This window comes from Antrostomus carolinensis, unplaced genomic scaffold (genome assembly GCF_000700745.2).
Source record: "Antrostomus carolinensis isolate BGI_N321 unplaced genomic scaffold, ASM70074v2 scaffold6961, whole genome shotgun sequence".
Classification (NCBI taxonomy): Eukaryota; Metazoa; Chordata; class Aves; order Caprimulgiformes; family Caprimulgidae; genus Antrostomus; species Antrostomus carolinensis.
Window position 1 is genome coordinate 26,221 of NW_010294734.1, and position 25,350 is coordinate 51,570.

Here is a 25,350-nt window from a genome sequence, read left to right on the forward strand (position 1 = left end):
CAGTTTACCTGAATTGAAAATTGATCTTTGAATAATTTATGAAATTATTTGGAACACACATTGATCTGTATTTTGAGTGGCATTTGTTAGTTTTAGTTGCAGCCCTGTTCATATTTTCCATTCATGTTTGTGTACATCAATTAAAAAAAAAATATTTTTTTTTAAAAATACCCTCAGAGATCGATAATGAGTCCCAGAATATATCACTGTGCTGAACTTTCTTTGAATGTATTTACTAGGAAATTCTTGGAAGGGAAAGGACCATAAACTTCACATATCCATGGGAAAAGCAGATGGCACAAGTAGTCTCTCAAAATCTGTATCCTTGGGATTTGGCGTGAGTTTGGCATACGGGGTGCTCCCAGTATGAAAAAAAACTGTGTGACATCTTTCTGGTACTTCTGCATCTAGTTGATGCCAAACAACATAAATTTGTGGGACATGAAAACAAAACAGTTGAGGGGGCAGGGATTTAGTTAATGTTGCTTCTGTATGGATTAGTCGTTTTATTCAGTTGAGTTGTTCTGTGCCTAATTTGCATGGATATTATTTACTTTCAGTTTTTTAATAATGTAATAGGGTTCTTTGTTTCATTTGAAGGGGTAGAGGACCACTGAAGAACACATCTGATGTAATTAATGCAGCAAAAATGATTTCAGAGTCAGGATCAAGGATGGATGTCCTAGCTCGGCTGATTGCCAATCAGGTAGGTTATTTATGCAGTAGTGCATTAAACTTTGTCACAGATTAATTGGTCCACACCCCCAACACCTGAGAAGGTCATTTAGAAAAGTACTTGTGATGTTTTTAAATCTCACTACCTGATTTTCCTTTTCTTCTCAGTTTCTGAAGTGATGGATACATCCATCCTGTCTCAACTGCATGTGCGGATTCTCCTCTTCGTACATACCAGTGTGCCTGTTTATATACACTTAAAAACACACATAAATGTATGTGTACATATATCACAGATGTATATGTACATATATTTATGTACATATGTATTTTTACATAGAAGTGTATTTGTGTGTTCAAGTGCTCCTTCAAGCTGTGAATGCAACATTTTAGACATATATATGAATATACATATGAGTATATATATTCATAGCTCCTTTAAACTATGAACACATTTTAGATGTATAGTCTAGTCCATTCTTGACTTCCTTGCATAAATTACACAGAAACAACTTCAGCTGTGCTGAGTGGGCTTACTGTTTTGGTGCTGAGTCTCAGCACCATGCTTAGGAAGGTTACAGACTTTTCTGCTCTGTCTTTGAAATTACTTATTTTCCACCCTAATCTATCTATATAGTTACAGAATTTGTGCTTTTGTTGTACCTGGGTTACCTTTCTTCCATCTCTGGCCATTCTTCCCAACACTGGCCATTTCTTTGGAGTATTGATGCCAAATGGTTTTCCATGTAAATATCCTTTTGGCTAGTCAAGAGTTTTTGGCCTCTTCATACCTGCAGTCTCGAGATGATTTTTTAGCATTTAAAAGAAATATGTATCGTCATCAAATGCAGAGTGTTACAGCTCTAAGGTCTACCTTATTTCCACTGGATTTTTAAAGCATTAGATATCTAAAAAACCCCCACCAAAAAGCCCAAACCAGGATCTATGTAAATGGATAAGCAAGCTCATTTTCCTGGCTAAGACAGCTGCATAGTAGCTTAGTAAACGAGTACACCAAGCAACTCGTCATATGCAGCCCTCTTTCTTTAATACTTAAGGCTGGTTGGTTTAGGGACAGATAGTATCAGCAGAACAGTCTAGTGTAAATGTCCCTGTGCAAGTATCACACCTGAAGCATTTTTGTTCCTTTTGTGCCTTTTAGGCATCTAAAGTAGCATGGTATAGTTACCATCTTCCACACCCTTATGTACTCTCTTCCCCTCACTTCTGATTTTCATATACACACTTGCTTTTCTATGAAGCAGCAGCAGCAAGTGTTTTCTCTCATACATCTCTCTGAATACCAGCTAACAAGACAAAGAATTTTTATTCTTGACCTATACAGTTGTGATCTGATTGGTGGAAAAAATACATAAAATGTCTTGAGTCCCTATTTCTGCTCAACAGATGTTCTTCCAGCACATCTCGCTTTTTAAGAGCATTGGAGAATGGCTCTTTTCAAGATTTTATCAACTAAAAATTAAAATTAAAAACCATACTTGTCACTGATCTATTGCAGAAAAACAGTGTGGTATCAAAGCCCAAGATGAGTAAGGGTCGTAATATCTTGCTCTTTTTAGTACAGGGATTCCAGTCTCACTGAAATAGTCCTCCTGTAATTTTCCTTTCTCTGTATTATTACAGTGACTCCAGACTAGAAACGTGAACAAATTAGTGTGATACAAAAGTATCATTAGTGCTAATAATTTGTGTGTACCGTCGTAGCTGCTGGGAGATGTGACATCATTCAAGTTATTGTAACCTTTTTACTGGATTCACTCAAATTATTTCCATTTGTCCTAGCTCAGAGCTTGCACACAGTTGATACCCTTGAGCCACCAAACTCCTGGTATTTATTCCATGTGGCATTTTGTATGCATCTGAAATATACTAGTCAATTATAAATGTTGCTTGTATTTTAGATGTAATTTCACGTTACAAGCACTAGAAGTAAATGAGCATATACAATTTAAAAAAAAAAACTAAAGCAGCCCTTCCAGTACCTCTGTGGTGAACAAAACTACAGCCATTGCTTGACATGTGTCAGACTAAGTAAATAAGAGGATCTTGTCTTTACTCTTCCTATTGCAAAAATGCTTAATATGATTCTTTCATTCCTCAGATGGCTAGAAATCTTTTATAACCTTTTTTCCCTGTGCCAAGTCATCCTTTAACTTACAGAGCTCTTTTCTCACAGTGTTGTTTTGGTTTGGTTTGGTTTTTTAATCTCCAAGGTATTTATAAAGACCAATAATTCCTTTTCTCAGCTGTTGGCCAAATTGCCTATGCCTTGTTCTCTTATGGTCCTAAAATAACATAAACTTTACATTCCTTTGGGCTGCCTAGTAGCTTTCCTCTGAATTTGCTCCAAACTGACCAAATCCTTCAAGAATTTGGTGCCCAGACTGGAACGTGAATTCTAATTAGGTTTTACAAGTGCCTTTCTCAGCAGCATTAATACTTCTGGTGGAAATATTTCACCTGTTGCCTTTTAGTAACATTTAAATTATGTGGGATTTTTATTTCCTGTAAAATGGATTTGTACTATTTGCTTCAAAAGTGAAAACAGATACATTGTACCAATTTTCAAGTAACTTCTAAGGTACAGGTCCTTGCATTCTTCCTGCACATACTTTTTTTGACACTTTTTCGTCACTTGGTATTGAGCTTAGGCTACCCTAAAGTATTTGTTAGCACTTCTGAGACTGTCATTTAACTAGGCCACATCACTTTACTGTTCACAGTTGTCCCATTTATAACTCTGTTTTTGCAGTTAACAGGACTGCAGTAATGTAAGATTAGTATTTTCAGTGTTCAGAGCTACATGCAAGAAAGAAAAACAAAAACTTTGCTCTGTTTCCTCCATCTAACTTCACACCTGAGCAAGAACCCAAAATAAGCAATCACTGCATAATGAAGAGTCATTGCTGTATCTCTTTGACCAGTTCCTGTTCATGAAACATTTTCAAATGACTTATTTTGGTTCACATTGCATGTAATTTCAGAGATTCAAAACCGAGAATTATGGAATTACATTGTTCATACAGTTTTTCCATTAGGGGGAACTCACCCTGAAACTGCATCTGCAGTATTTGTAACTCATCAGCCACAACAATACCTCTCTGATATTGTGTTCTCCATTTCAGATTTTTATAAATCCCTCTTCCGCTCTTTGAAGGAAAGGGACATAGTGTGGTACAGTGAGCAGAAGTCAGTTATATTTCAGTCCATACTCACAGCACTTTAAGATGACTCAGAGTTAACAACTATGAAAATAATCACAGTACAGCATCAGCGTAAACCTAGGTGAATTAATCACAAGTACACTAGTAATAAATTTAGTTTAAAATAAGACTGTTCCAAATTCATTGTCAAATGAGTGACCTGAAAGCCCTGAGATAAGGCAGTTAGCACATCCTGCTTCTAATAGAACAGGCTGTAGATTAAGATCTTTATTAAAAGCCACCTCAGTATTCCCATTGTTTGGCACCAGGAGATGCCAGTCCCCTACAATCCCAGTAAGAAAGGCACCCAGACTCTGTGAGGTGTCACTTAAAATGCTGTTTGTCAGCAGTAGCACTAAGGAAAGAATAGTGGAGATAATCTTACATCCCTTTCAATGGTGGGAGCCCCAGGAAGTGCAGCATCGAACAGGCCTCCAGTCTGCGCACAGCATCCTGCACAGACCCTGTCCATAGAAGAGAGTCCCCCATTTTGGTCATTTGAGCTATTACAGGATTTTCTTACAAGGAAACAACTCTGTTGTTAATCATTTCCACTGTCAGCTGGGATGTTCACATGAGAACTTCTTTCTGCAGTCTGTACCCTGCGGCTGAAGGATGTGAGCAGCATCGCACAAAGCACAGCACAGCAGAGGCCTGGTCCCATGCCGGTTAACTGCAGTGTGGGTCAGTAACTCCTCAGTGCACGGTGGTCTCTCGGTCAGGATCAACACATCAATGCAGTAAAATGTTAACTACTTTTAATTCTGGAAGTGTAGGGAGCAATAGGAAACATCTCTTTCTATAGAACTAGTTAGTCTCCTGACTTTGAAGCTGATTCCATATACTTTAAAAAAGTTTCCCTGAAAGTAAAATTAAAAAGGCATCCTTTAATTATTAGCTGATAAATAATGTGTGTGCAAGATGTACTGAAAAGATCTTCTGATTACAGGATCATCTTACCTAAAAGCTTTCAATTAACAAATAGTTGCACTAGATCACATGTTTATATTTATACTAGCGGGTCTCTGTGTGACTATACCCAGTATTAATCACCATGAAGACAGATTCAGATTCTAGAGAAATGCTACTAATTTTGTTCGCAAAGGAATGAAATCAAAGTAAAACAAGAACAATATTGTTTACAGTCAGAATTTCCTGCAGGATTGTTTGTCTTGATCGTTTATGCCACTGCTGTACCAGTGGCTTTTTCACTTGGATTGTGAATGTTGGCTTCACTGTGTGTTTAATTACCGCATAATTTATCAAATCACTTTGAAGCTTCTGTGGATATTATTTCTGTTAGGTAAAAACACCACTGCATCTTTTGGATTTAAGTCTGTTCTGATCCTGTTCTTATGGAAAGCTCTTGTTAACACCCTGCTACCTACCATATGCATGGGAAAGAACCTCTCATAATTTGCCAGGATCTCTAGCTAAGAATGTGAGGCATTAAACTGGTGACTATCGATTGCCTGTGGGATGAATAAACTCAGAATTTATTAATTGTCCTTCTGTTGTAGCCGAGTGTTTGGTTTCACTAGTAAGCAAGTGTTGCTTGTACCAGATGCTTCTGAGTACTATGCAGAGGATTCCTTATGGAATAGCCTCTCTACAGAGTACATTCTAACATCTGTGGTTGAGTTGGAGATGCTACAAGGCATAAGACTTAATTTTTTTGTAGTACTTTATCTTGCTTAAAGTAGTGTAGAATGTTACCTTTACCCCTTTAAATGCTTCTCTGTATTGTGTTGGTCTCTGCCTTGATCGTATCATTTTGTAAAGTCTTATGGGTAAAGTACATAAAAATGAGCACACTTGGTCAGAAGGTTCATTTAGGCCAATGTCCCGTTGCTGACAATAGTTAGTAGTGAATATATACAGAACTCAGTGAGATAATGGCATGTGTTTCATGATCCTTCCATAATATGTCTCCCAACCTCCAGCAGCCATTCAAGAATTTACTTACAAACATGCTTTTTGGTACACTTGATACATTAAATAGTCCTTGATATTTTTAAATTAATTTGTCCACCGATTTTTTTAACCCATGCAAGCTTTTAGTATAACTATTTTGCAACAAAGATTTCTGCAACTTAACAACATGGTGTTAAGAACCATCTCCTTTTGTTTTGAATTCATGCTTGTTACTTTTAATGACCTCTTGGGTTTGTATTGGAGGTAAGAATATCCATCTTCATGAAGATCTTTGTTCTTTTCTTGTTGTCTTATGTGCCTTGTAGGGGGCAAGAGAGGTGAAGGATGCACCATACCTACACAGAATGGTAAATCTGTGGGTATACCACAGATTTGTACAGTTGCATAGTTACATTTCAGAAGTCTTTTCCTAATAATGCCTAGCATTTGCTTTTTTTGAATGCTACTGAGTAGTGAACCAGTGTTTTCATAGAACTATTATAACCTGGTCTGGTTCTTGAATGGCAATTTCCCAGTCTTTGATGCTTATCATCATTAGCATTCCTAAAACGTTACACATTTCTTCTCTAATTGTATACAAGAAAGATAGTAAATGTGACTGGCCTGCCAATATTATTATATAAAAGGGTACTATATATAATAAGGTTAAAATATTCTTGTCTCTGAACTTCTATAATTGACATTGTCACTATTCGAAATGGATGAGACCCTATAGTGGCACTCTGCCCATGTCTTGAGTTTTTCCAGTGGGGGGAAAAAATAAATATCACAGTGTATATAAGACAAGGAAAAGAAAAATGGAGGAGCAAGCATCTCGTTCCAGGAAATATACCCTGTTGTGATATAATCAGTTCTGGTGCTGAAAGGGATTACAGTTGCATTTGACTGGAAGGACAAATTTTTATTAATTAAAATTAATTAATGAGTATTCCAGTCTTCTAAAAACATTCAGATAACAGTGTCTAAATACTGACTTGTACAGTTAGTTCTTAAAGCAGTGTTCAGTAAGGAAGAAAAAAAGACATATTTTAGTACATTCTTCTGTAAGACAGTAACACTTTTGAAAACGTTGTAAGAAAGAGAGAATGTCAAGAAACTCTTCTATTTTTCTAACTGTGCCAAAGTACAGAAAACATTTTAGTAATAGGTCTAGCAGAACACAAGGTAAAGACCTCATATTAATTAATTTAAACCTGTTCACTTTGTTATCTTTTCCTAAGTCTGAAACATGAACTTCTTTGCTTAACCAAACATTTCTATTCTATTGCATAAAGAGTAGAATCATCACAGCCCCATTTTAAACAAGTATCCAAGTTTCTTCAGCAAAGCCAGTAGTTTAGGTAGAGTATTTAATGGATTAAGCAGAACTGACTTCTGACTGAAGTCTGAAGCAGAACTGCTTTTTCTGACTTCTAACAGGTTTGGGATTTCAATCACTACTGCACTGATCACAGTTCCATAAGACCAAAGGTTTAATAACTATACAAAACCATAGATGGTTGCTGCCACTGCAGTTGGTGGGAACATATCTTTTCTTTTTTAATACACAAAGCTGAACACTATTTCCTATCAAAAGAAGGTGACCATATTTATAATTTAAGTATAGCACACAGGCTAAAAAAGTGTCTCTCAAAAACTGTAGGGATCTATTTCTTACTTATCAGGCTCACTTTTTAGAGTGGTGGTAGCATGAGAATGACTCACCATTCACCTTAAGATCCCTTTATTCTGCCAGAGCGATGAAAAGCAGCTTTAGGACAAAGGCATACCAGGCCTTAGATGTCTAGCTTGGTACTTCACAGAGCAATATTTCCCTTCCAGTTACTCCCAAGTATTCTGGGAGTTCACAGAAGTGAGGGTAGAAAGATGCTACTTTTATAAAAAGTACTGTTGTTAAAAGTGTTGAAATCGGCAAGCTTTCTGTAAGACATTCTTACTTTCCTTTTCCCATTGATAATGGTCTGTGGATCAAGTTGAATAAACTCTGGATGGAACACAAAAAACCACAGATTGCATTATAAGATAAAGCAGAATTTCCTATAAATGTCAACATTGCTCTGCATTTATGTTACGTTTGCCTATATACGTATTACTGTTAATGTAGGTATCTTCTTAAAAAGAAATCATAACCTCTTAGGAAGTGAAGGAAAGTAGTTACTCTATACATTAAATAATTTATTCATAAATATTGCTAAGGCATGCCCAGCAGTGTTAAATAAAAAGTGAGTATAGGTAAGTTTAGGATTATTATTTTGAGCTTCTCAAATTATTTTGTTAAAAAGCTTCACAAGAGGAATGAACTATGCAACCTGATACAGCTGCAGTGAAAAGCAAGGTTACACTCGCATACAATCTGAATACTCCTCAGTGAAATATTAACCTGATGTCTGAGACAGGTTGCTGAAATGCTTTCTTGACTGTTCTTTTCTTAATCTCCAGTGTCCAGACCAATCGTGCAAACAGGATTTGTTGGCTTACCTAGAACAGATCAAGCTGTACTCCCATCAGCTCAAAATCTGCAGTCAAGTTAAAGCAGAAATCCAGAACCTAGGTGGAGAGCTCATCATGTCTGCTGTAAGTAGAAGAATGGTATAAATTACTGTTAGTCAAAATAAATCTTAAATTTGAGTTGTGCTTTCCTGTGCTTGTGAGATGTTGCAGTGTAGTCCTGAATCTCGTTTTATTCTCCACTATTTTTTTACACTCACTTAACACGGAGAATCTAAGACAGTGAAGCATAAGACTGGTGGCTTAAAACGAATAGCAATCACTTGTGTGTTTGCTGGTTTTTTTTTCTTTTAAATTCTGAAAACACGTTCTTTACTGTTATTCTGGAGTAATTTGGTTTTAAGAACTGTAACCAATTCTAAGACAGTCGTTCATTTACTCACATGTATGGAGTACGCGTGTATGTGTGTCTATACACAAAAAGAAATCCCCGGAGTTGTACTTCCAGTTCAGAAGGAAAAGATGAAGGACATTCTACATCCCTACAGAAAATTAAGATCAAGGTGACTTGATTCTTGTGTAGATTTCTTGATTTTGCATTAAAGAGTCAATAGCTCTGTTACATCTAAGTATCATTAGCCCTGGGAAAGATGCTGTTTGTGATTCTGTGGAACAGATCTGATCACCAGCATTCATATAATGCCTTCACCTTCACATATTCTCAGATTGTTAGTGTTATTACCTGTAGCATATGGGATTATGATTTCAAGACAAAATCCACTAAATGGTACAAAAAAAATAGGTAACAAAAGCTTCCCACCCCACCCAAATTCTTACCATTTAACTACTCTCCTGTTTATGAAAACTTCACATTCACATAGTCTGGAACAGATATATCAGTAAAACTACCAGTACATTTTATATGGTTTATAATCTAATCAGAAATGAACCCTCTGTTGCTGATGTGGGGTCTGAAATACTTATTTTTGTAGGATATTTTTGTTGGCTGTGCAAAGGCTAATTTAGGGACTGTATTTAAACCTCAGGAACCTACAGCTAAGTAATTTTGAATTGAATGTATACTTTCTGAAGCAAATACTTGTTTTTTTCTTGGTTTCCAAATTACTCAGGTTTATCTTCATTATCTGTTTCTTCTTTCCTTTTACAAGCAGTTCCATGAGCAGTGTGGGTTAATAAAGCCAGATGTCATTATTTCATGCCCTTTGTGCATGTGTGCTCTGCTATCAATGCTCTCAACTTCCCCACCTTGTCTGTAACCTACCTCTGATGGTCCCACACAAGAGAAATAAATCCACGTCTCCCTCTGTGCATAGTTTCAGTACTTCCTTCTCCCACGCACCTGCACATAAACTGTTCACATCTTCTTTGAGTACTAGTGGTTTTTACATGTTCCCTCTGATCATGATAGATAGAGCGAGCCTTGAATATGCCATAAACCTCCCCCAAAGTCCACCACAGCTGTGCAACAAGCAGCAGTGGTGCAGATACAGACTGTGCAGTCTCTGCTGACAGGCTGTTGGCCACCTGCTTTGGAGCCAACATGAATTGGGCTGTCTCTTGTCTTTTTCTTTCTGGGACCTCTCATTTTGGCCTTTCCCCCCTCTTTTTTTTTTTTTTTTCTCCTTTATACAGTCATCTGATTTTGTGATCTGGTAGAGATTTGTTATTTGTCTTTGGCTTTCCTGTGTCTCCGTGAAATTTGGAAATCAGAGATTAGCTAACTATTAAGTTAAAAACTTACTGGAGGACTGACAAATGAACAAATGCACAACACAAACAGATAAACCTTATTTGCTTACAAAACTAGTTAAAAGATACAGCTTCTTGCACATCACAGTATGTATCTTTGTCCGCTACTTTGGCGAACGTGGACTCACATGGATCCTTGACCCACAGAAATCTGCATGCTACTGATACATACGATCTGTGATTTTCCTGGTCCTGTTTCCATTATTGAGCACAACTGATTGGTGCACTCAGTGCAAGAAATTTTGGAATCCTAGTTTGGTTCCTGCTATTTTTTTCTTCTGCTGTAATGATACTCATTGTTTTCTTTACTATTTTATTGTGTCACCCATATGTCAACAGTGTGAAGTACATAATTCTGGCACAAAAAAAAAAAATCTAGAAATGAAAACCCAAACTTACTTAACTTCATTAATAATCCCAGAGGTATGACTATAGATATTAATCGTGTTTCAAGGAAGGAAGGTAAGGACATGTATTGTATTCATCCAGAGTTTCCAGTTTGGGAAAGCAATTACTTGTTCAAATAAATGATTAACTCAGTCCCAGTTCAATAAACACACTTAAACAGGTGCTTAGCTTGGAGTCAGTGAAAATTAAGAACATGCTTAGAGTCCTGAACAGTTTTGGAAGCGTTTTGTGGAGTCAGGGTGAGATGGTGTAAATTCTGGTTGTTATTCTGTTAAAGCAATCTTGGAAAGTGCTCCAACAGTGATTTTTTTAATTATTTTTTTTAATAAATACAGGTGATATGGTTAGGCCTATAAAAGAGATTTAATTTTTTTTTAGAAGTCTTACTAGTCTAAATATCTGTTATTGGGAAGGAGAGGGCATTCATTGACTCTGCTCAGTTGTCCCTTTTCAGTTAAAATTGTGGTTATGTGAAAATGCAACCAAACCAAACTGATGGCTTTCCTGTAAGGCTTGTCTTTATATGTGAACGATCTATTTCTTTCTGACTTGCTTCAATTTTAGGAGAATTTAGGAATTAAAAATACATTGTACAGATAACATGATAAGCAAAGAGGGAGAGAAATTCTCTACTGATACAAAATGGCTGATTATTTAATTGTTTGGTGGTGGTGGTGGTAATTTTTTTTTTTGAAGTGTATTAGAAAGGGCACTGGAAAGTATACACAGGTTGCTCCCTCTTTCACTTTCACTGTTTCCCTGCGATTTCTCTCTCTGTGCCCATGTACATGTACACTCAAGACTGAACTACCTGATTCTTGGTCATCCCTCTGTTGTCTGTTGTTGGCTCCTTGCAGTTCCCTCCCTTTATCCCTCATGAGCTGTGATAGGTTGCAAACAAAAGAGCCAAGGACAAAAGCTCCTCTCCTGTGAGAAATTACAGATTTCTGCATTCAGATGGTTAACATCAACTTCCACACTGGCAAGTCAACTTTGCTGTACAGAGTGAGGATGACTGAGCAAAAGTTGATGACAGACCACAAATCCACACATAAAAGTGCTGTTGTATGGATGTAAGATGGCATTTACATCCACCCCACACTTCCCTTCCTCACACAGGTATGGAAGTGTGCACAAGGATTCTGTGAACACAAGGATCCTGTCCGAGATCCTGTGCACAAGGATCTTGGATTTAATCAGCCTCAAGGAATTTAGAAGTTTTTTTTCTCACAAGAAGTGTAGCAGTTCATGAAAAAAATAAACAAAACAAAACAATCCTCTATAGAAGCCTAAAGACCAAGTCAGAGCAAAGAATAGAGGGATGAAGAGCAGAGAATGCAGTCTTATTCTATGACATATTTGTAGATCTGTAAAAGAATGAACTGTCTTCTTGAAATAGAGCTATGACACAACATCTGTCTTTCTTGCTAGTATCTTCTGGATGAAGCTATGGAGGAGAAAGTAAAATAGACCTAAAATGGCATTACAGATTAATCTTATATACTATAATCTAACAGTGGTCAGAAATGCTATGTTATAAGGGTACCTCTGTCTCTGTCAACAGGAAGATGGATTCTCATCTATAGAAGCACTGTACCTAAGGAGGTACTGATGACTGCCAGATAGTTCAGTTGGGGACTCATTCTCGTAACAACAAAGAGCATTATGCATATGAAAAAGTACATTGTAATCCACAATCACAGCTCATAGTCATTCATTCTCCATACCCCATTTTCATCTGTGTCCCCCGTGCCCTTGATCTTGTCTTCCCTGTAACACTCCTCTGATAACTTCCCTGGAATGTTTCTTACTTAATACCCCTGCCATATTGTTATTTAATGGTTAAATGGGCCAGTTTGCCAGGGCAGCTGGAATACTTTGGGGGAGTATCCAGCTGATAGTCCTCCTAACTGCTCTTCTCAAGTAGCGGCTTTTTTACTTCAGGCCAGATAATCATGTAGTCTCCTACAGCAGTTAGGTGGACACTTGCCTTTCTCACTGCCCTACCCCGAGCTCCAGTACCTTCATTCTAGTCAGCAGGACAGTAATGCTCAGAGACACAGATATGTTGGTTATAAAAGGGTCATGTACAGAAAAAGAAAGGAAGAAAGAGATGTGTGAGTCATTAGCTTCTAATTCTTCATTCACTGCAGTTTGGAGGTTTTGGTTTTTTTTTTCCATTCAGTTAAAAATTCCTTGATCAGTACTGAGTCTTTCATGTTCCTGTAAAATACTTAATTTTTTAAATAATGCAGCTAGCATTGCCAGTTTGTAAGCCGCACAAGTAAAAATGGTGAGGATTCAGTAAGTCTTCACTAGGTGTGATTAAACAGGAAACAGACAATTCCTTCTATTAATTAGAATTCATTTGTCCCTCTTCAGGCACAAAATAATGGGGTAACATTTGCAGTATACAGATTGACAGTAATTGCATTCATTTATGTAGATAATCTAATAATTCATTTACAAGTACAGCACAATGATAGGCTTGCATGTTGACAGCTTGCTTTTTTCCCCAACAGTGGCTTTAAAGAGAATTATATCACAGGGCAGAAAATTAACATATCTTATATGTGAGCATTGTGCATTCTGACTTCTGCCAGGCAATTCTGTTTTGTGCTATTTATAGCCATTATCTTATTGTATTTTATTTTATATTGTATTTGAGGGAGACAAAGGTTTTTTGCCTTAAAAGGAAACAAAAATCTGGAAAAGAGAATTCTCAGAGTTACAGTATCACAGAATTTGATAAATGGCCTAGAAAAGATTTCTCAGGTTAGCCAGCCTTACCTGTGCACTGAAGGCTGTTTCACTCTACTTTTCCTGCAAATGTCTCATTTGAATTAGCTTTTACTCTTCCTGTTGGTATCTCAAGAACCAGACTTACTTAAACAGTGACATAAGTCCACTATTGTGCCACATGGAAGTGATTTAACCTCTAACTTCATACTTCAAGGCTGGATTTAAATGTCTCTTTCACTTACCAGCTTACCACTGAGTTCCCATACCAGTTAAATCAAAAGTTGCCTGCACGCTATTGCTATGAACATGTTTCAGCTTTGAAGGCTACACCGCAGGTGAAAATGCATGGGGTCAAAGCTATAAGCTAGCAGGTATTAAATCACAAGGTAGGCAGCTGTAGCTGCCACCAGGCCGTTGGTTGACACAGTCCCAATCCGTGGATAACCATACCCCAGGAAAATAATGTCTCGGCCAACACACAAGGACTGTGGCAGCTGGTGGGCTGCTTAATGCCTCCCTTACATTGGAGGTTTTCAGTTGCTGCTAGAGAGGAGCCAGACAGCAAGAGCTGAGGTTTTGTTGAACTCTTCTAGAGCTGCTCCTTTAGCGGGGGGGGGGGATGGGGAGCTGTGCCTTTCCATTCCTTTTAGGGTTTCTGTGTGGGTTTGCTTTTTCCTCCTGAAAGAGAAGTCAAGATAGGCAGAACAGCTTCCTAGCTGCAGCTCCCATAGGACTGAAGAATGGGAACCCAGGGCTAAGCAGCCAGCTGGCAATCATACTGAAATAATTGGCTACTGTAACCGCCCACTTGGTTTACTATAGGTAGACAGTTTGGTCCCCTGACTTCAGTGCCACTGTCCTGCTTTTACTGCTGTGCGACCTTCAGTGAAAAAATTTCTCTTTTGCTTTGCTGTAAGGCCATAGCTGCTGCCTGCATGTGCCAGGGGCACAGCTGCTGCTCCTTGTTTAGCCAGTCTGTTTCTCCTTGCTGGTATTTCTCCATGTCATTGGGAACTTACAGTTCAGTTTGCTTGAATTAATGGTGGAAGGCAACTTACACTGTGCATAAAAATTAATTCTTACCTTGATATTTGATTCTGAAAGTAATAAAAATCTAATTTTCTAAAAGTTTATGTTAACTCTTAAAAATTGGTATATTATTTTAATTTTTTTTTTTTACTGAGGGTTGACAGAAATTTTTTACTGTTCATTTTTACACTGTTTGTTTTCATCTTTCACTGCTTTTTGCCTGGTGTATGCCGGTGAGTGTGTATGTAGAAAACTCCTGGCTTTTGGAAGCAAAGCAAGGGAAATGTTTTCTCCTGTTAATTAATTACAGACAGCTCAGTTGCTATTGCTTTCTAAACTGCATCTACAGAGAAAAAAAACAAATTAAAGCAGCAAGAAGTGTTACTGGTAATGTGCACTACGAGACATTTATCTTTTCCTAATAATAAGCACTTTGCTAATAGCAAAATCAGGATGTATTTTATAGTTCTCAGACTCAGTGCACGTAAAAGATTATTGCAACAAGCACTCCTTTTCTTCACAAACTAAAGCAACTGATAGAAACAGCAAGGAAAGGATTTACATTAAATCATTATTCTCTTTTTCTCAAAGACCTGTTTTTTTAAAATATCATTGCCTTTTTTAAAAACCTTCTGCAACTGAAAGCAGCAGTACTTGGGAGGGACTGAGCTAACCGCCTGTCTAAGCATATGTTCCGTTATGGTGTTTCAGGGAAATAATTTTACAGTTCTTACATAAGTTGTTTATCATTTAACTTGGACACGGCTTGGTATAATTATAGGACTCCATTTCAGTTCTTTGAATCTCACATAGCCTGAAGCAGGTTCTGGTAATGGTTAGTTATTTAGATCATTAGGTTCAATTTCCCCACCTGAAAAATGGGTAAAACGCAGAACAAACCCGAAATACACTTGAGGTGTGTAATGTAATTACTAGATACACAGACAGACACACGTAACCAACAGAATAGCCACATTTGTAGGAAAACTCAGCTCATTGAAAATTCAAAGATCCCTGGAATACCCACCCAAACAGTGAGGCAGATTTCCCAAAGCCAGTTCCACAGATTGGGATGAAGTCTCTCCATTATTCCAGAGGGAACAGTAATGGCAAGTCTCCCTTTGGCTTATAATATATATATATAACAGTACTGGGATGGAATCCATTATAGGTTTTAAGTATCATCTGCCAGTTACAGGAAGAAACATGGTAGTTAATGAAGTGCTTCCAACTCTTGAACTTTCTCCTGTGCTTTCCTGACACTCATCTTCTGATGTCGCTGTTACACTAAGATCTCCGTTTTCATTAAAATTAATTTATCACTATTCTGGGTGGAGAAAAAACTGTGGAAATGTAAACATCCTCAGCTCAGGAAAATCCTGGCCTGGGCCAAGGGAAACTTCCAACAGTCAGGATTTCCCTCTTAATAATTTACCTGTTTGGATTGTTCCCACTACTTTTAAGGGATTAAATAACTTTATTTTATATAGCAACCTTAGCAAAAGAACCATAAAATAATTCACAGTATCAAACACACACAGTAAAATACACACAGTAAAAAAGTAGGAAGAAAATGAAAAGCAGAATGTAATAAGTACTCCTTACTTTAAATGCTGCACTACTCAGAAGCTCACTGTTCTTCATAGAAAGGTAGAATTCATGTTATTTTCAGAAGTAGTTGTCAAAGAAATAAAAAATCTGTCTCAGTCTCTCCGTATGGTGTAACAAAGAAAATTTGCTTCTAGGAATGTATTTAAACCATTAAGGTAAATTTTAAATAACTGACCTTGTTTCCAAAAGAATTTTCAGTTCAGACTTCAGCCATTGATTAAAGAACTGTGTATTTGATATTCAATTCTTACTTTTCACCTGTATGAAAAATGAAAGTCTGGTTGAACTGCAGGTAGGACTTGGGAGATTGTAAACAGCCAATTTATAAATATCTGCTCAAATAGTAAAACTTGAGTTCCCTGAGGGGAAAAAAAAATGCTCACAGCAGACCAATCCCGAGCATCACAACTGGGGTTCTAGCAGACTTGCATGTTACATATCAGGAAATGTTTTTTGTGTAGTGTCTTACAGCTTTATTCCAGAAAGCAATTGTCTGACACTTCTTTATGTCAGAGAGACAATGTCTGCAAATGTACGCAATGAATGTGAGTGGGAGACTGACTTATTTACATGCTTTGAGAATAAGAAAATTCTATAGTTAGCTGCTCCAGAAACAACTCCTGCTGATACACGAGAAGGCAAGCATTTCTTAATACAGTGAACAGAAAATACTTTGACAGAGAGTTTCTTTAAATTCTAAGTGATGATTCTCTTAATCATTCTGAGTGTTAACTGAAAATAACTGACCATCTCAGTTGTTATATTGTTAAACTTCTTGTAGCAATGTATTGCTACTAAGACATGAAATTACTTTACAAAAATGTGAAAAATGCAATGCATATAAGCAAATTTAAAATAAAGTTTCAATTTTTTTTTTTCCCCTGAGCTCCCTTTTCCTCAGCTTTGTTATTCAAGGGAGAGTTTGCTTATTCGCACACAGGACTCATTACAGAAGAGGAATGCACGTGCTGGAGATGAGAGAGTCGCTTTCAGCATGAGTGCTGCCAGTCAGTGGCAGGGTTTAGGCGATAATAATTTTTTTTGTTCTAAAAATTACTATCTTCAGGTCTGTATCTTCCGTGTTTCACCACAATATGAAGTTATAGTGGTTATAGAATCATTCTGTACTCCTTCTGCAATGGAGACAAAGTACTAACACACACAGAACAGATTAAATATTTAAATGAGGAAAGATACAGTAAGGGATGCTCTTCCTAAATCCTTTAGTGAATTACTGTCTTGACTGACACTGTCAAACCTGTGACACCTGGAGGCTGAGAACAGCGTGTCTCCATAGAAAGTGACAAAAGAACAAAAGCAGGAGTCATGCAAAAATAAAACAGCTTTTAGTTTGGGATTGGTTTGTTTTTTGTATTTGCTAGTGAATCTTTATGTACCACTTGCTACATATTGAAGAGTTTGCAGCTACATCTCTCTAAATGAAATTAATTAAATGCTTAATAAATATTTTATCAGTCTTTCATTTGTGCCAAGTTTGATTTCATCAGTTTTCCTAGATATGTTATGGGACCTAGAAGAGTCAGCTGAATGTCTGAGATAAAAGCATGCAAGTGAAAGACAGTCCTTGAGTATGTTAGATGTATAGAAAAACAATAGGTTTACACAAAATTCTATAATGTTACTGGCACTTAAGTATAAAAACAGCTGTTCTCTAGAGACAAAAAAAAAAGATAAAATGTATGGCCCAATTCTTTCCGTCTGTCATACCTGTCCAAGAACATCTAAAAGCTTCTCCAAAATTTTGAATGCAGTTAAGAAATAATTCCCCCCACCTCCCCAAATATCCACATTTTCTGTATAGAAGACAGACTAATGTGAGATGCATCCAGAAAACTGAGGGGGAATGTGGACATTTAAGACACTTCAAATAACATGGATAGCCTAAAGGGAAGCATTAAGTAAGTCTCCCTATATTTCACTGCCTATACAGAGATGCCAAAAGCAAAGTAAAATTAGTGGTAACTGCTCCCTCTCCTGACATACACCACCCCACCCCCCCCGCCCCCAAGTGCAGCAAACCCCCCGAATTAAAACACCCTTAGTGGCAGATGGGTCATTTGCTTTTCAGCAGGGAGGCACACAGCAGATCTTTTTTTAATATTTTTTTTTTAGTTTAGGTACCTGTTTCTGGAAGCCTGTTTGTATCTCAGGTATCTTTTGTAGAGTTTAAATAATATGGCAGATCTTCAGTTCCTCTGGCACAGCAAGGGGAATGCAGCCACTCCAGTTTGGTACCGTTGTACAACTGGGTTTATTCTTCAGATTTTTAGCATTTAAAATGCCAGAGTTGATACGTATCTACTTCCCAGAGCTCATGGCAAACTGAGGCTAACATGCCGTGTATTGGTTTGTAATAACATCATCAAAATTAGCGACCCATGAAGTTTATTTATTGCTTGTTTAGAGTAGATATGATTATAGTTTAAAAAATAATACTGTTTTCTTGATCACACTGTTGTGGTGAAGCAGCTGTGGACTGTTCCACAGCCATGGCCATTCTGTGAAAGGAGCTACAGATGCCAGAATGAGGTGATAACTGTTCACTTTCTACAGGAGAGGAAAGGCAAGTTGTAAGGGTCTCCTGAAAGGATTCTACTTCATTCTCTGTATTTCACAGTATAAACTTGAGTCACAATAAAAACTGGATAAAGTTTTGGGTCAACCTTCTATCCTGCCTGCATGCTGCTACCAATTTCTTCTAAAAGCTTTTCCCCTTCCATGCGAACAACTTTATTTTCTTCCTGCTTCTGGAGTAGCAGTCACTAGAGCTGCCAGTGACATCCCAGTGTAGGTTGCTGCCCAGCCTGCCATTCTCCTAGCATGGCTCTAACTGCAGGCAACTTGAAAAAATAGTGGAAAGATTACAGACACTGAAGTCACTGAGAAACTTCAGCAAAAAACCTGCCCCTTCAGCCCATACACCTTCTGCCATAGCAACAAAACTCTTCTTTTACCGTCTCTTGTGCACAGTTTCATAGTGGTGATACTACACAGCCAATGCTAGAAAAGTCCATGATGCCACTGATACTGACCACTGAGGGAAGCAAAAGATTATTCAAAGCACTTAAGAAGCTGTCAGGATCAGGGTGTTGTCAGCTGTTCTAGAAAACAACAGATAATTACAGTTGTGTCTGTGTGTCCGTACGCACATGTGTCTGTGTATAATCCTCCTGTTAGAAAAAAAACCAAAACCAAACCCAAAACACCCTCCATATGAAACTTTGTCTCTCCTCATTCCTTGTAACCCAATAATATATATTGTGACAGTAATGTCAGTTCATCTGCCAGGAGCTAATGCTACACCACTAGTCAGCCTCCCTAGAAAAAGGGCTGTGTTGGGACTGAAGATGTATCAGGAGTGGAATGACAAGGCCTCTGCACAGAACACCTTACTGACAGCGTGGCACTTTATAAAATGTTTGGATTAAAAGCAGCATTTGAAATAAGCTTTAGGCTTGGAGGTCACCACATGCTTTGAACTTCACGTCAAATACCATCACAAAAACTATGTTGTACTGCTAAATCTAGCAGCACAGCTAGGCAGCCTGCTTCTCTAAAGTTGATTTTAAAATTAAGTTTATAAATCACAGGCCCCAAACATACCTACCATCTTATGTTAAAACATTGCCATACAGAGATTACATTACTATCATAACCAGAAAAGCTTTCTAAAAAGCTCACATTCTGCAGCAAGGAATGAGCTTTAGAGGCCATCTGGTAACTTTTACACCTTTTCCTGGAGCATGGAGATAATTTCAGTTTGCCATCACACATATCTGTGTGTTCAACCAGTCCTCCAACTATTTTAATTTTTTTGGAGGGGGGGGGGGGGGCGGCGAGGGCAGGAGGTGGTTTTTGGCACGTCTGGAGAGAAGCAGTAAATGTGGTATAACTGGAGGGTTTTTCTGCCAGTTCCGATGTGTTTCCAAAATGCAACTAAATCCAGTCCCTTTGCTGCATTTTTTATTATTGCCTTACTTGCATTTGTCTGTATGCGTATAAACTGTTACACAATCAACATGTAAAAAAGACAATAACACACTCCTCTCATCTGATCAATTAATTTGATGTGGCAAAGGGGAGAAGACCTTGAACCTTTCCTAACAACTTAGTTTGCAAATCTGCATATTGCAAAAGACATTGCGGTTAGGCTGGATGACAAAGCAGGAGATCAGTCTCTCACCAAAACCAAAGGCCTTTTCTAGACCTGCCTTCATTGCTTTCACACACGACAAAGAAATGCTGCAACAAAGAGGATGTTTAAAAGTTGAAATGTAGACTCTCCAGTTCCATAAAGTAATCCTATTATTTTTACATCCAAACCATAGCGGGCTTCCTCAGTGTAAGCATATACGGAAGTGACAGATATTCCTGAATAACGTGCTTTGCATATATAATTATGTGTGTGCACACTTTTGCACTCAGTGTGTGGCCGTGTGTGTACACACACACACACACATTTGCACACGTGCACTCTTTCTCCCTCTCTATCTCTCCAAAGCAGACTGTGTTGCATTTGAAGTTCATATATGGTCCTAAAACCAATGCTGTTCTCATCCTGACGCATTGATGTAAATTTGATGTTTAACACACCTCTCCCCTGTTTTGGGGAGGATGTCATCAAATGGCAAGTGGCTGCAGTAACATTTATTTAAATAATATTTATAATAACAAATTTACAAAATAATAACTATAAACAGTAAATACTAAATAATATTAAAATACCTAATAAATTTGTAAGCCAGGGCTTTCTTAAAGGTATTCAGACAGGAGTTTCCTTTCCAAATTGAAATTGTGAGCCTTCTAATTAAGTAGGAGTGTGGTGTCTTTGACGATAAAAAGCTATTCATTTAGGTCACCGAGATGATTTATGCCCTGTGTTTGTCCCTACCAGCTCTTCACTGCACTATGAGAACAGCAAAGGTACCTTAAATTGAAGGGGGAAAACAGTCTTTATTTCAAGCAGATAAATCCAAAATAAATTTACTGGTACAAAAAGCACTGTGCTCAAAGAAATACAGCATCATTCACCTGTTAGCTGATCCTGTCAAAAAAAGGTTTCGCATATGACCAAAAATAAAATTGTAAACATTTCACCTAAAAAAGTGTAAATTTTTCCTGTTTTGAGTGCACTGGATATGTGGTGGTATCTTCTGGAGTGCCCAGGGTGGCATACAATGCCTAACATTAGACAGAGCTAGTACAAACACACAGACATGGAAGGATACCCCCATACACGACCACCACACCATCATCGCCGCCCCCCCCCCCCCCCCACCCCCCCCCCCCCCCCCAACACCCAGTTCCTCCCCTTCTGTGGGTTTGTTATTTCTGAAAGGACGAATCCAAATCTTATCAGTCTCTGTTTTCTCATTTCCAAGGGCTGAAGTAACACTGATGGCCAACTGCAGGCATCAGTTGTTTTGCCAGTGTTGGCCTTTTGTCAAATACTTGTACTTGGTTTTGGCTTTGTCAAGTCACAGCCCCTGAGATCATGGCTCTCCTCACCAGAGTAGTAACTCTGTTCTGCATACAGCCTGCTTGAAATCTTGCTGGAGCATGCCAGACCAGATTTGTGCCTGGAGTTTGAAATTAAGATTCACTGTGGGGGTTAACACAGAATAAAATGCCTCTACTCAACACATGTGACAGGATCATGTTTGCTTTTTGCACAGTGCAACACTGGTAAGCAAGTCGGCCTCTAGCTAGGCTGCCAAAGTTATTGGGGCTGAGGAGACAACCGATCATGAAGTGTCCCCAGCACCCTCAGCTTTCAGCCCACAGACACTGTGCAGCCTGCAGGCCTCAAATGCGTGAAGGGAGCAGCACAACTGGTGAGTTTGCTTGTATTACACTACAGAACACTATGGCAGAACCAACTCACTTGTTACAGCTGTCATTTTTGTTAGCAGATTATCAGTTCAAATTAAATGCCCTATTTCCTGTGTCCATGAGTATCGATGGAAAATGCCTTTGCTTTAACACTTGTGTGCCCATGGGGTATGCTGTTGAAGATGGTAGCAAGTGATACGGATTAGTTTGTTACACATTTTGCCTCTCAGGTTGGCACTCCTTAAACACAATTTGAGAGGCCACAGAGTCACTGCAATTTATAGGCACTATTCTGCTCTTAATTACCCTTAAAAATCTTGGCTACTAAGACTAAGTTCAGTAGCTCTGACAGAGCCAGCCACTTCCCAGGATCTGGACATGGCTCAGGAGCATGTGTGGCAAGCTGGAATGTGACAGGAGCAGCTGGAGACTTTACCCAGTGCTGATACAAAGGAAGTAACAGGTCACATTTTCATAGCTCTTCTTTGAGAAGTAACATAGTAACGTTTAAGAAAACAACAAACATTAGCTACATAAGCATTTATATTCCACTTGTATGAATTTCTGTAAATCACTTTAAGTCTGAGCAGTGGAACATGAATGTAATGCTCAAACATACCAAGGGAAAACAAAGAAATTAGGGTTTGGTACGTCAGTCTTACTTTTTGTTGTTAATTCCTCAGCATACTGTGATTAGAAGCAGACCGGCTTCCTCGGCTAATGTTCCTGTTTCTTATTACAGCTGGATAGCGTCACTTCACTAATTCAGGCTGCCAAAAATTTAATGAATGCTGTGGTGCAGACAGTGAAGATGTCCTATATTGCATCCACTAAGATTATCAAGATTCAGAGTCCTACTGGCCCACGACATCCTGTTGTGATGTGGAGAATGAAGGCTCCAGAGAAGAAGCCCCTAATTAAAAGAGAGAAGCCAGAAGAAATCTATGCAGCTGTCAGAAAAGGTTCTGCAAAAAAGAGAATCCATCCTGTTCAAGTCATGAGTGAATTTAGAGGCAGAGAAACAGTCTAATATTCTGCCACTTTTTTTGTGTTCCTAGATTGAATTTCTGATCATTTTTCATCTTTTCCCCCACTTAGTTAATAATTATATATGTTAATGTTTTGCTTTTCTCTAAATTTGTAAGATAACACTTGCTTAATTTATTTTAAAACACTATTAGATTAATCGACAGCACATAGTTGAAAAAAAAATAGCCATTCTCTTGCAGTGACAAACTATCATGTCTTTATACTGGCACGTTGTCAGCAGAGGGATACATGATGGGACTGTGCTGAGCTGGAAAGGATGATGCAGTGTGCCAGTCTGCCCAAAGTCGTGCTGTACTCACTAGGCTTAGGCGGTCCTTCACCTGGGATGAACACGGCCAATACCAGCTTTTTAAACATTGTGCTCTTGGGCCAGATCCTTTATCAGCATCATTACACTGTGATCACATCAGCTGGACTGCCTGATCCTAGCTAGGAGTTTGGGCCCTTAACTCCTACCTAGATTAAAAGATCCAAAGATCTCCCCTCATCCAAAGCCCAGCCTTGGAAATAGAAGTTTGAAAATGTTTGATGAAACACAAAAAGTGCTTTCAAACATGGAAGTAATAATGTAATAAAACAGCACTAACTGCAACATAGCAGTAATAATAGCTCTTTAAGAGCAAGCCTTTTGAAACATTAATGTTAATCTGTGTTCTGCTTCCTACTTTATTCTGTGAGCCCTAATAAATCTGCTGACTTAAATTTGGAAGTTCAGATAAATCAGATACCAACAGTAAAAAACTTTGCTAATCGCTTCACAAAAGAACAAATAGAAAATACATCATTATTCTGCGATCAGTGTGTGAAACACACATACACACATCTAGAATCTTAAGAACAATGAGATTTCTGCAAGTTAACACTAGTGATTTAAGTTACTTTTTCTTACAACAGGAGAGTCCTAAATGCAGGACTGTTCTGGTAAGCGACCTGCTAAATGGCTGCACTATATCTCAAAGCATGTAGAGTCCTAAATGCAGGACTGTTCTGGTAATGCTAAATGGCTGCACTATATCTCAAAGCATGTAAGGAAGATAAGTGCTATTAGTCTGTGAAGCCACTAGGCTCCCATAAGATACTTAGTGAAAGTAAATTTTTCTAAATCTGTTTGAATCTGAAATGCACTTGGACTGATTTTTTTTAAAGAATCTATCTTGTATTCCCTGCCATGTCACAAAGTTTTTCCAGACTCCACTTGTTACTCAAGATGTCTCTGCTTGAAATTAAGTAGATCCTTTGGTATGTTTTTTTTATTTGCTAAGGTGAAAGGGCTCCCTCAAATGCCAGAACTTCATGATGTGTCATTGATTGCCATTATGAGGCAGCTCCAGACTACGGGCTGCTGCTCCATGTCATTTATTACCATGTTTTGCACAGCAATGTGTCTACCTAGCACAATGTGGCCAGCAAAAATAACCATCAACTGTGTTTTCCTCTTGAGGACCACTCTGTTTCTAAGCTCAGGACAGTGGAACAATTTAGTTTCTAGGCTGTTGGTTAAGAAACCCCATGAAACCTACAGTGATCAAGAATTCAGAATTTTACAGATCACTATTCCACCTTCCCTAACTTTACTATCTGTGAAATGAAACAAAAGCAGAAATTTAGAAGAAAAATTACTTCTTTCCAATTCAAATTCCCTGCAGCATGTTTGCAGCAAGATCTCTGTAACCTGTATAGGTCTTTGCTAGTCCTCTTAGGGCTACAGAGTGGGAAGCAGCTAGCCGTTGAGTGGGCAGAACTAATATGGAGTAGGTCATACGACCTACTTCAGGAGGTCTGCTGGCAGACTAAGCAGAGCCAAGATAAAGATTCTCTGTGGTACAGAGATCAGGAGAGCATATGTTGTTATCGTCACACCTTAAAGAAAAAAATCTCAATGCAGTATTTCAAGTTCTGGCCCACCCCCTTAAGACTCCCTACTCCCCCCAGAAAGGTTCAGGTCCAGAAGCCAGCAGGTGAGTTGACATAACCTTGTTTTGGGGGAGGGTTTTCTCTCCTAATAAATCCTCACGTCTCCCGGTTACACCTTTGACATCAAATGTTTGTAACTACTGTCTTGTTATCACATTATTAATAAAAAGCACATACACCACTGAGAAGACATCTTTTAGTCTTGTGGGATTTTTGCGGGGTTTTTAATGTGTCTCCTTATTCGTCTCCAACACTAGTGAACACCCACGTCAAAAGCCTGACACATTTGCTTATTGAAGTGCCAGCCTTCCAGCACATTAAGTGCACTGTCTTAGTCTGGTTTAAGTGAGAGTTTTTCTAGCCTTAGTTCAGCACAGTTCAGTGCTTAATTTAATGATCCTTCCTGAAATGCTAGCCACTACTCTCTTATCCTGGCCAACTCGATAGCCAGTTTGATCTCAACTTGCAATACTATTCTTATTACCCAGAAATTTATAAGGCAAAAAACAACCCTCTAAATAAACAAGAAAATCAAAACCCACTGCTGGTTTTTGAGAAGAGACAAAAAAATGATGGGTTAATTATATCTAGACTTCTTTTTCCTGGCTAAAGTTCAAACTTAAGTGAAAACATAACAAGGTAAAGTTTATTCCTGGCTCAGGAGACAGAGGGATAAGAAACAAGTCCTGGA

At 38.2% G+C, this 25,350-nt stretch overlaps 1 protein-coding gene across 1 annotated transcript; it reads left to right on the forward strand.

Moving 5' to 3' along the window:
* Nucleotides 1–600: 600 nt before the first annotated feature.
* LOC104532498 (catenin alpha-3-like) lies at nt 601–22,725 on the forward strand (the record flags this gene model as incomplete). Its single annotated transcript, XM_010177728.1, has 3 exons — nt 601–706; nt 8,274–8,408; nt 22,438–22,725. Coding segments are annotated over 3 exons (529 nt in total), but the record flags the coding sequence as incomplete, so codon positions are not given.
* Nucleotides 22,726–25,350: the final 2,625 nt, after the last annotated feature.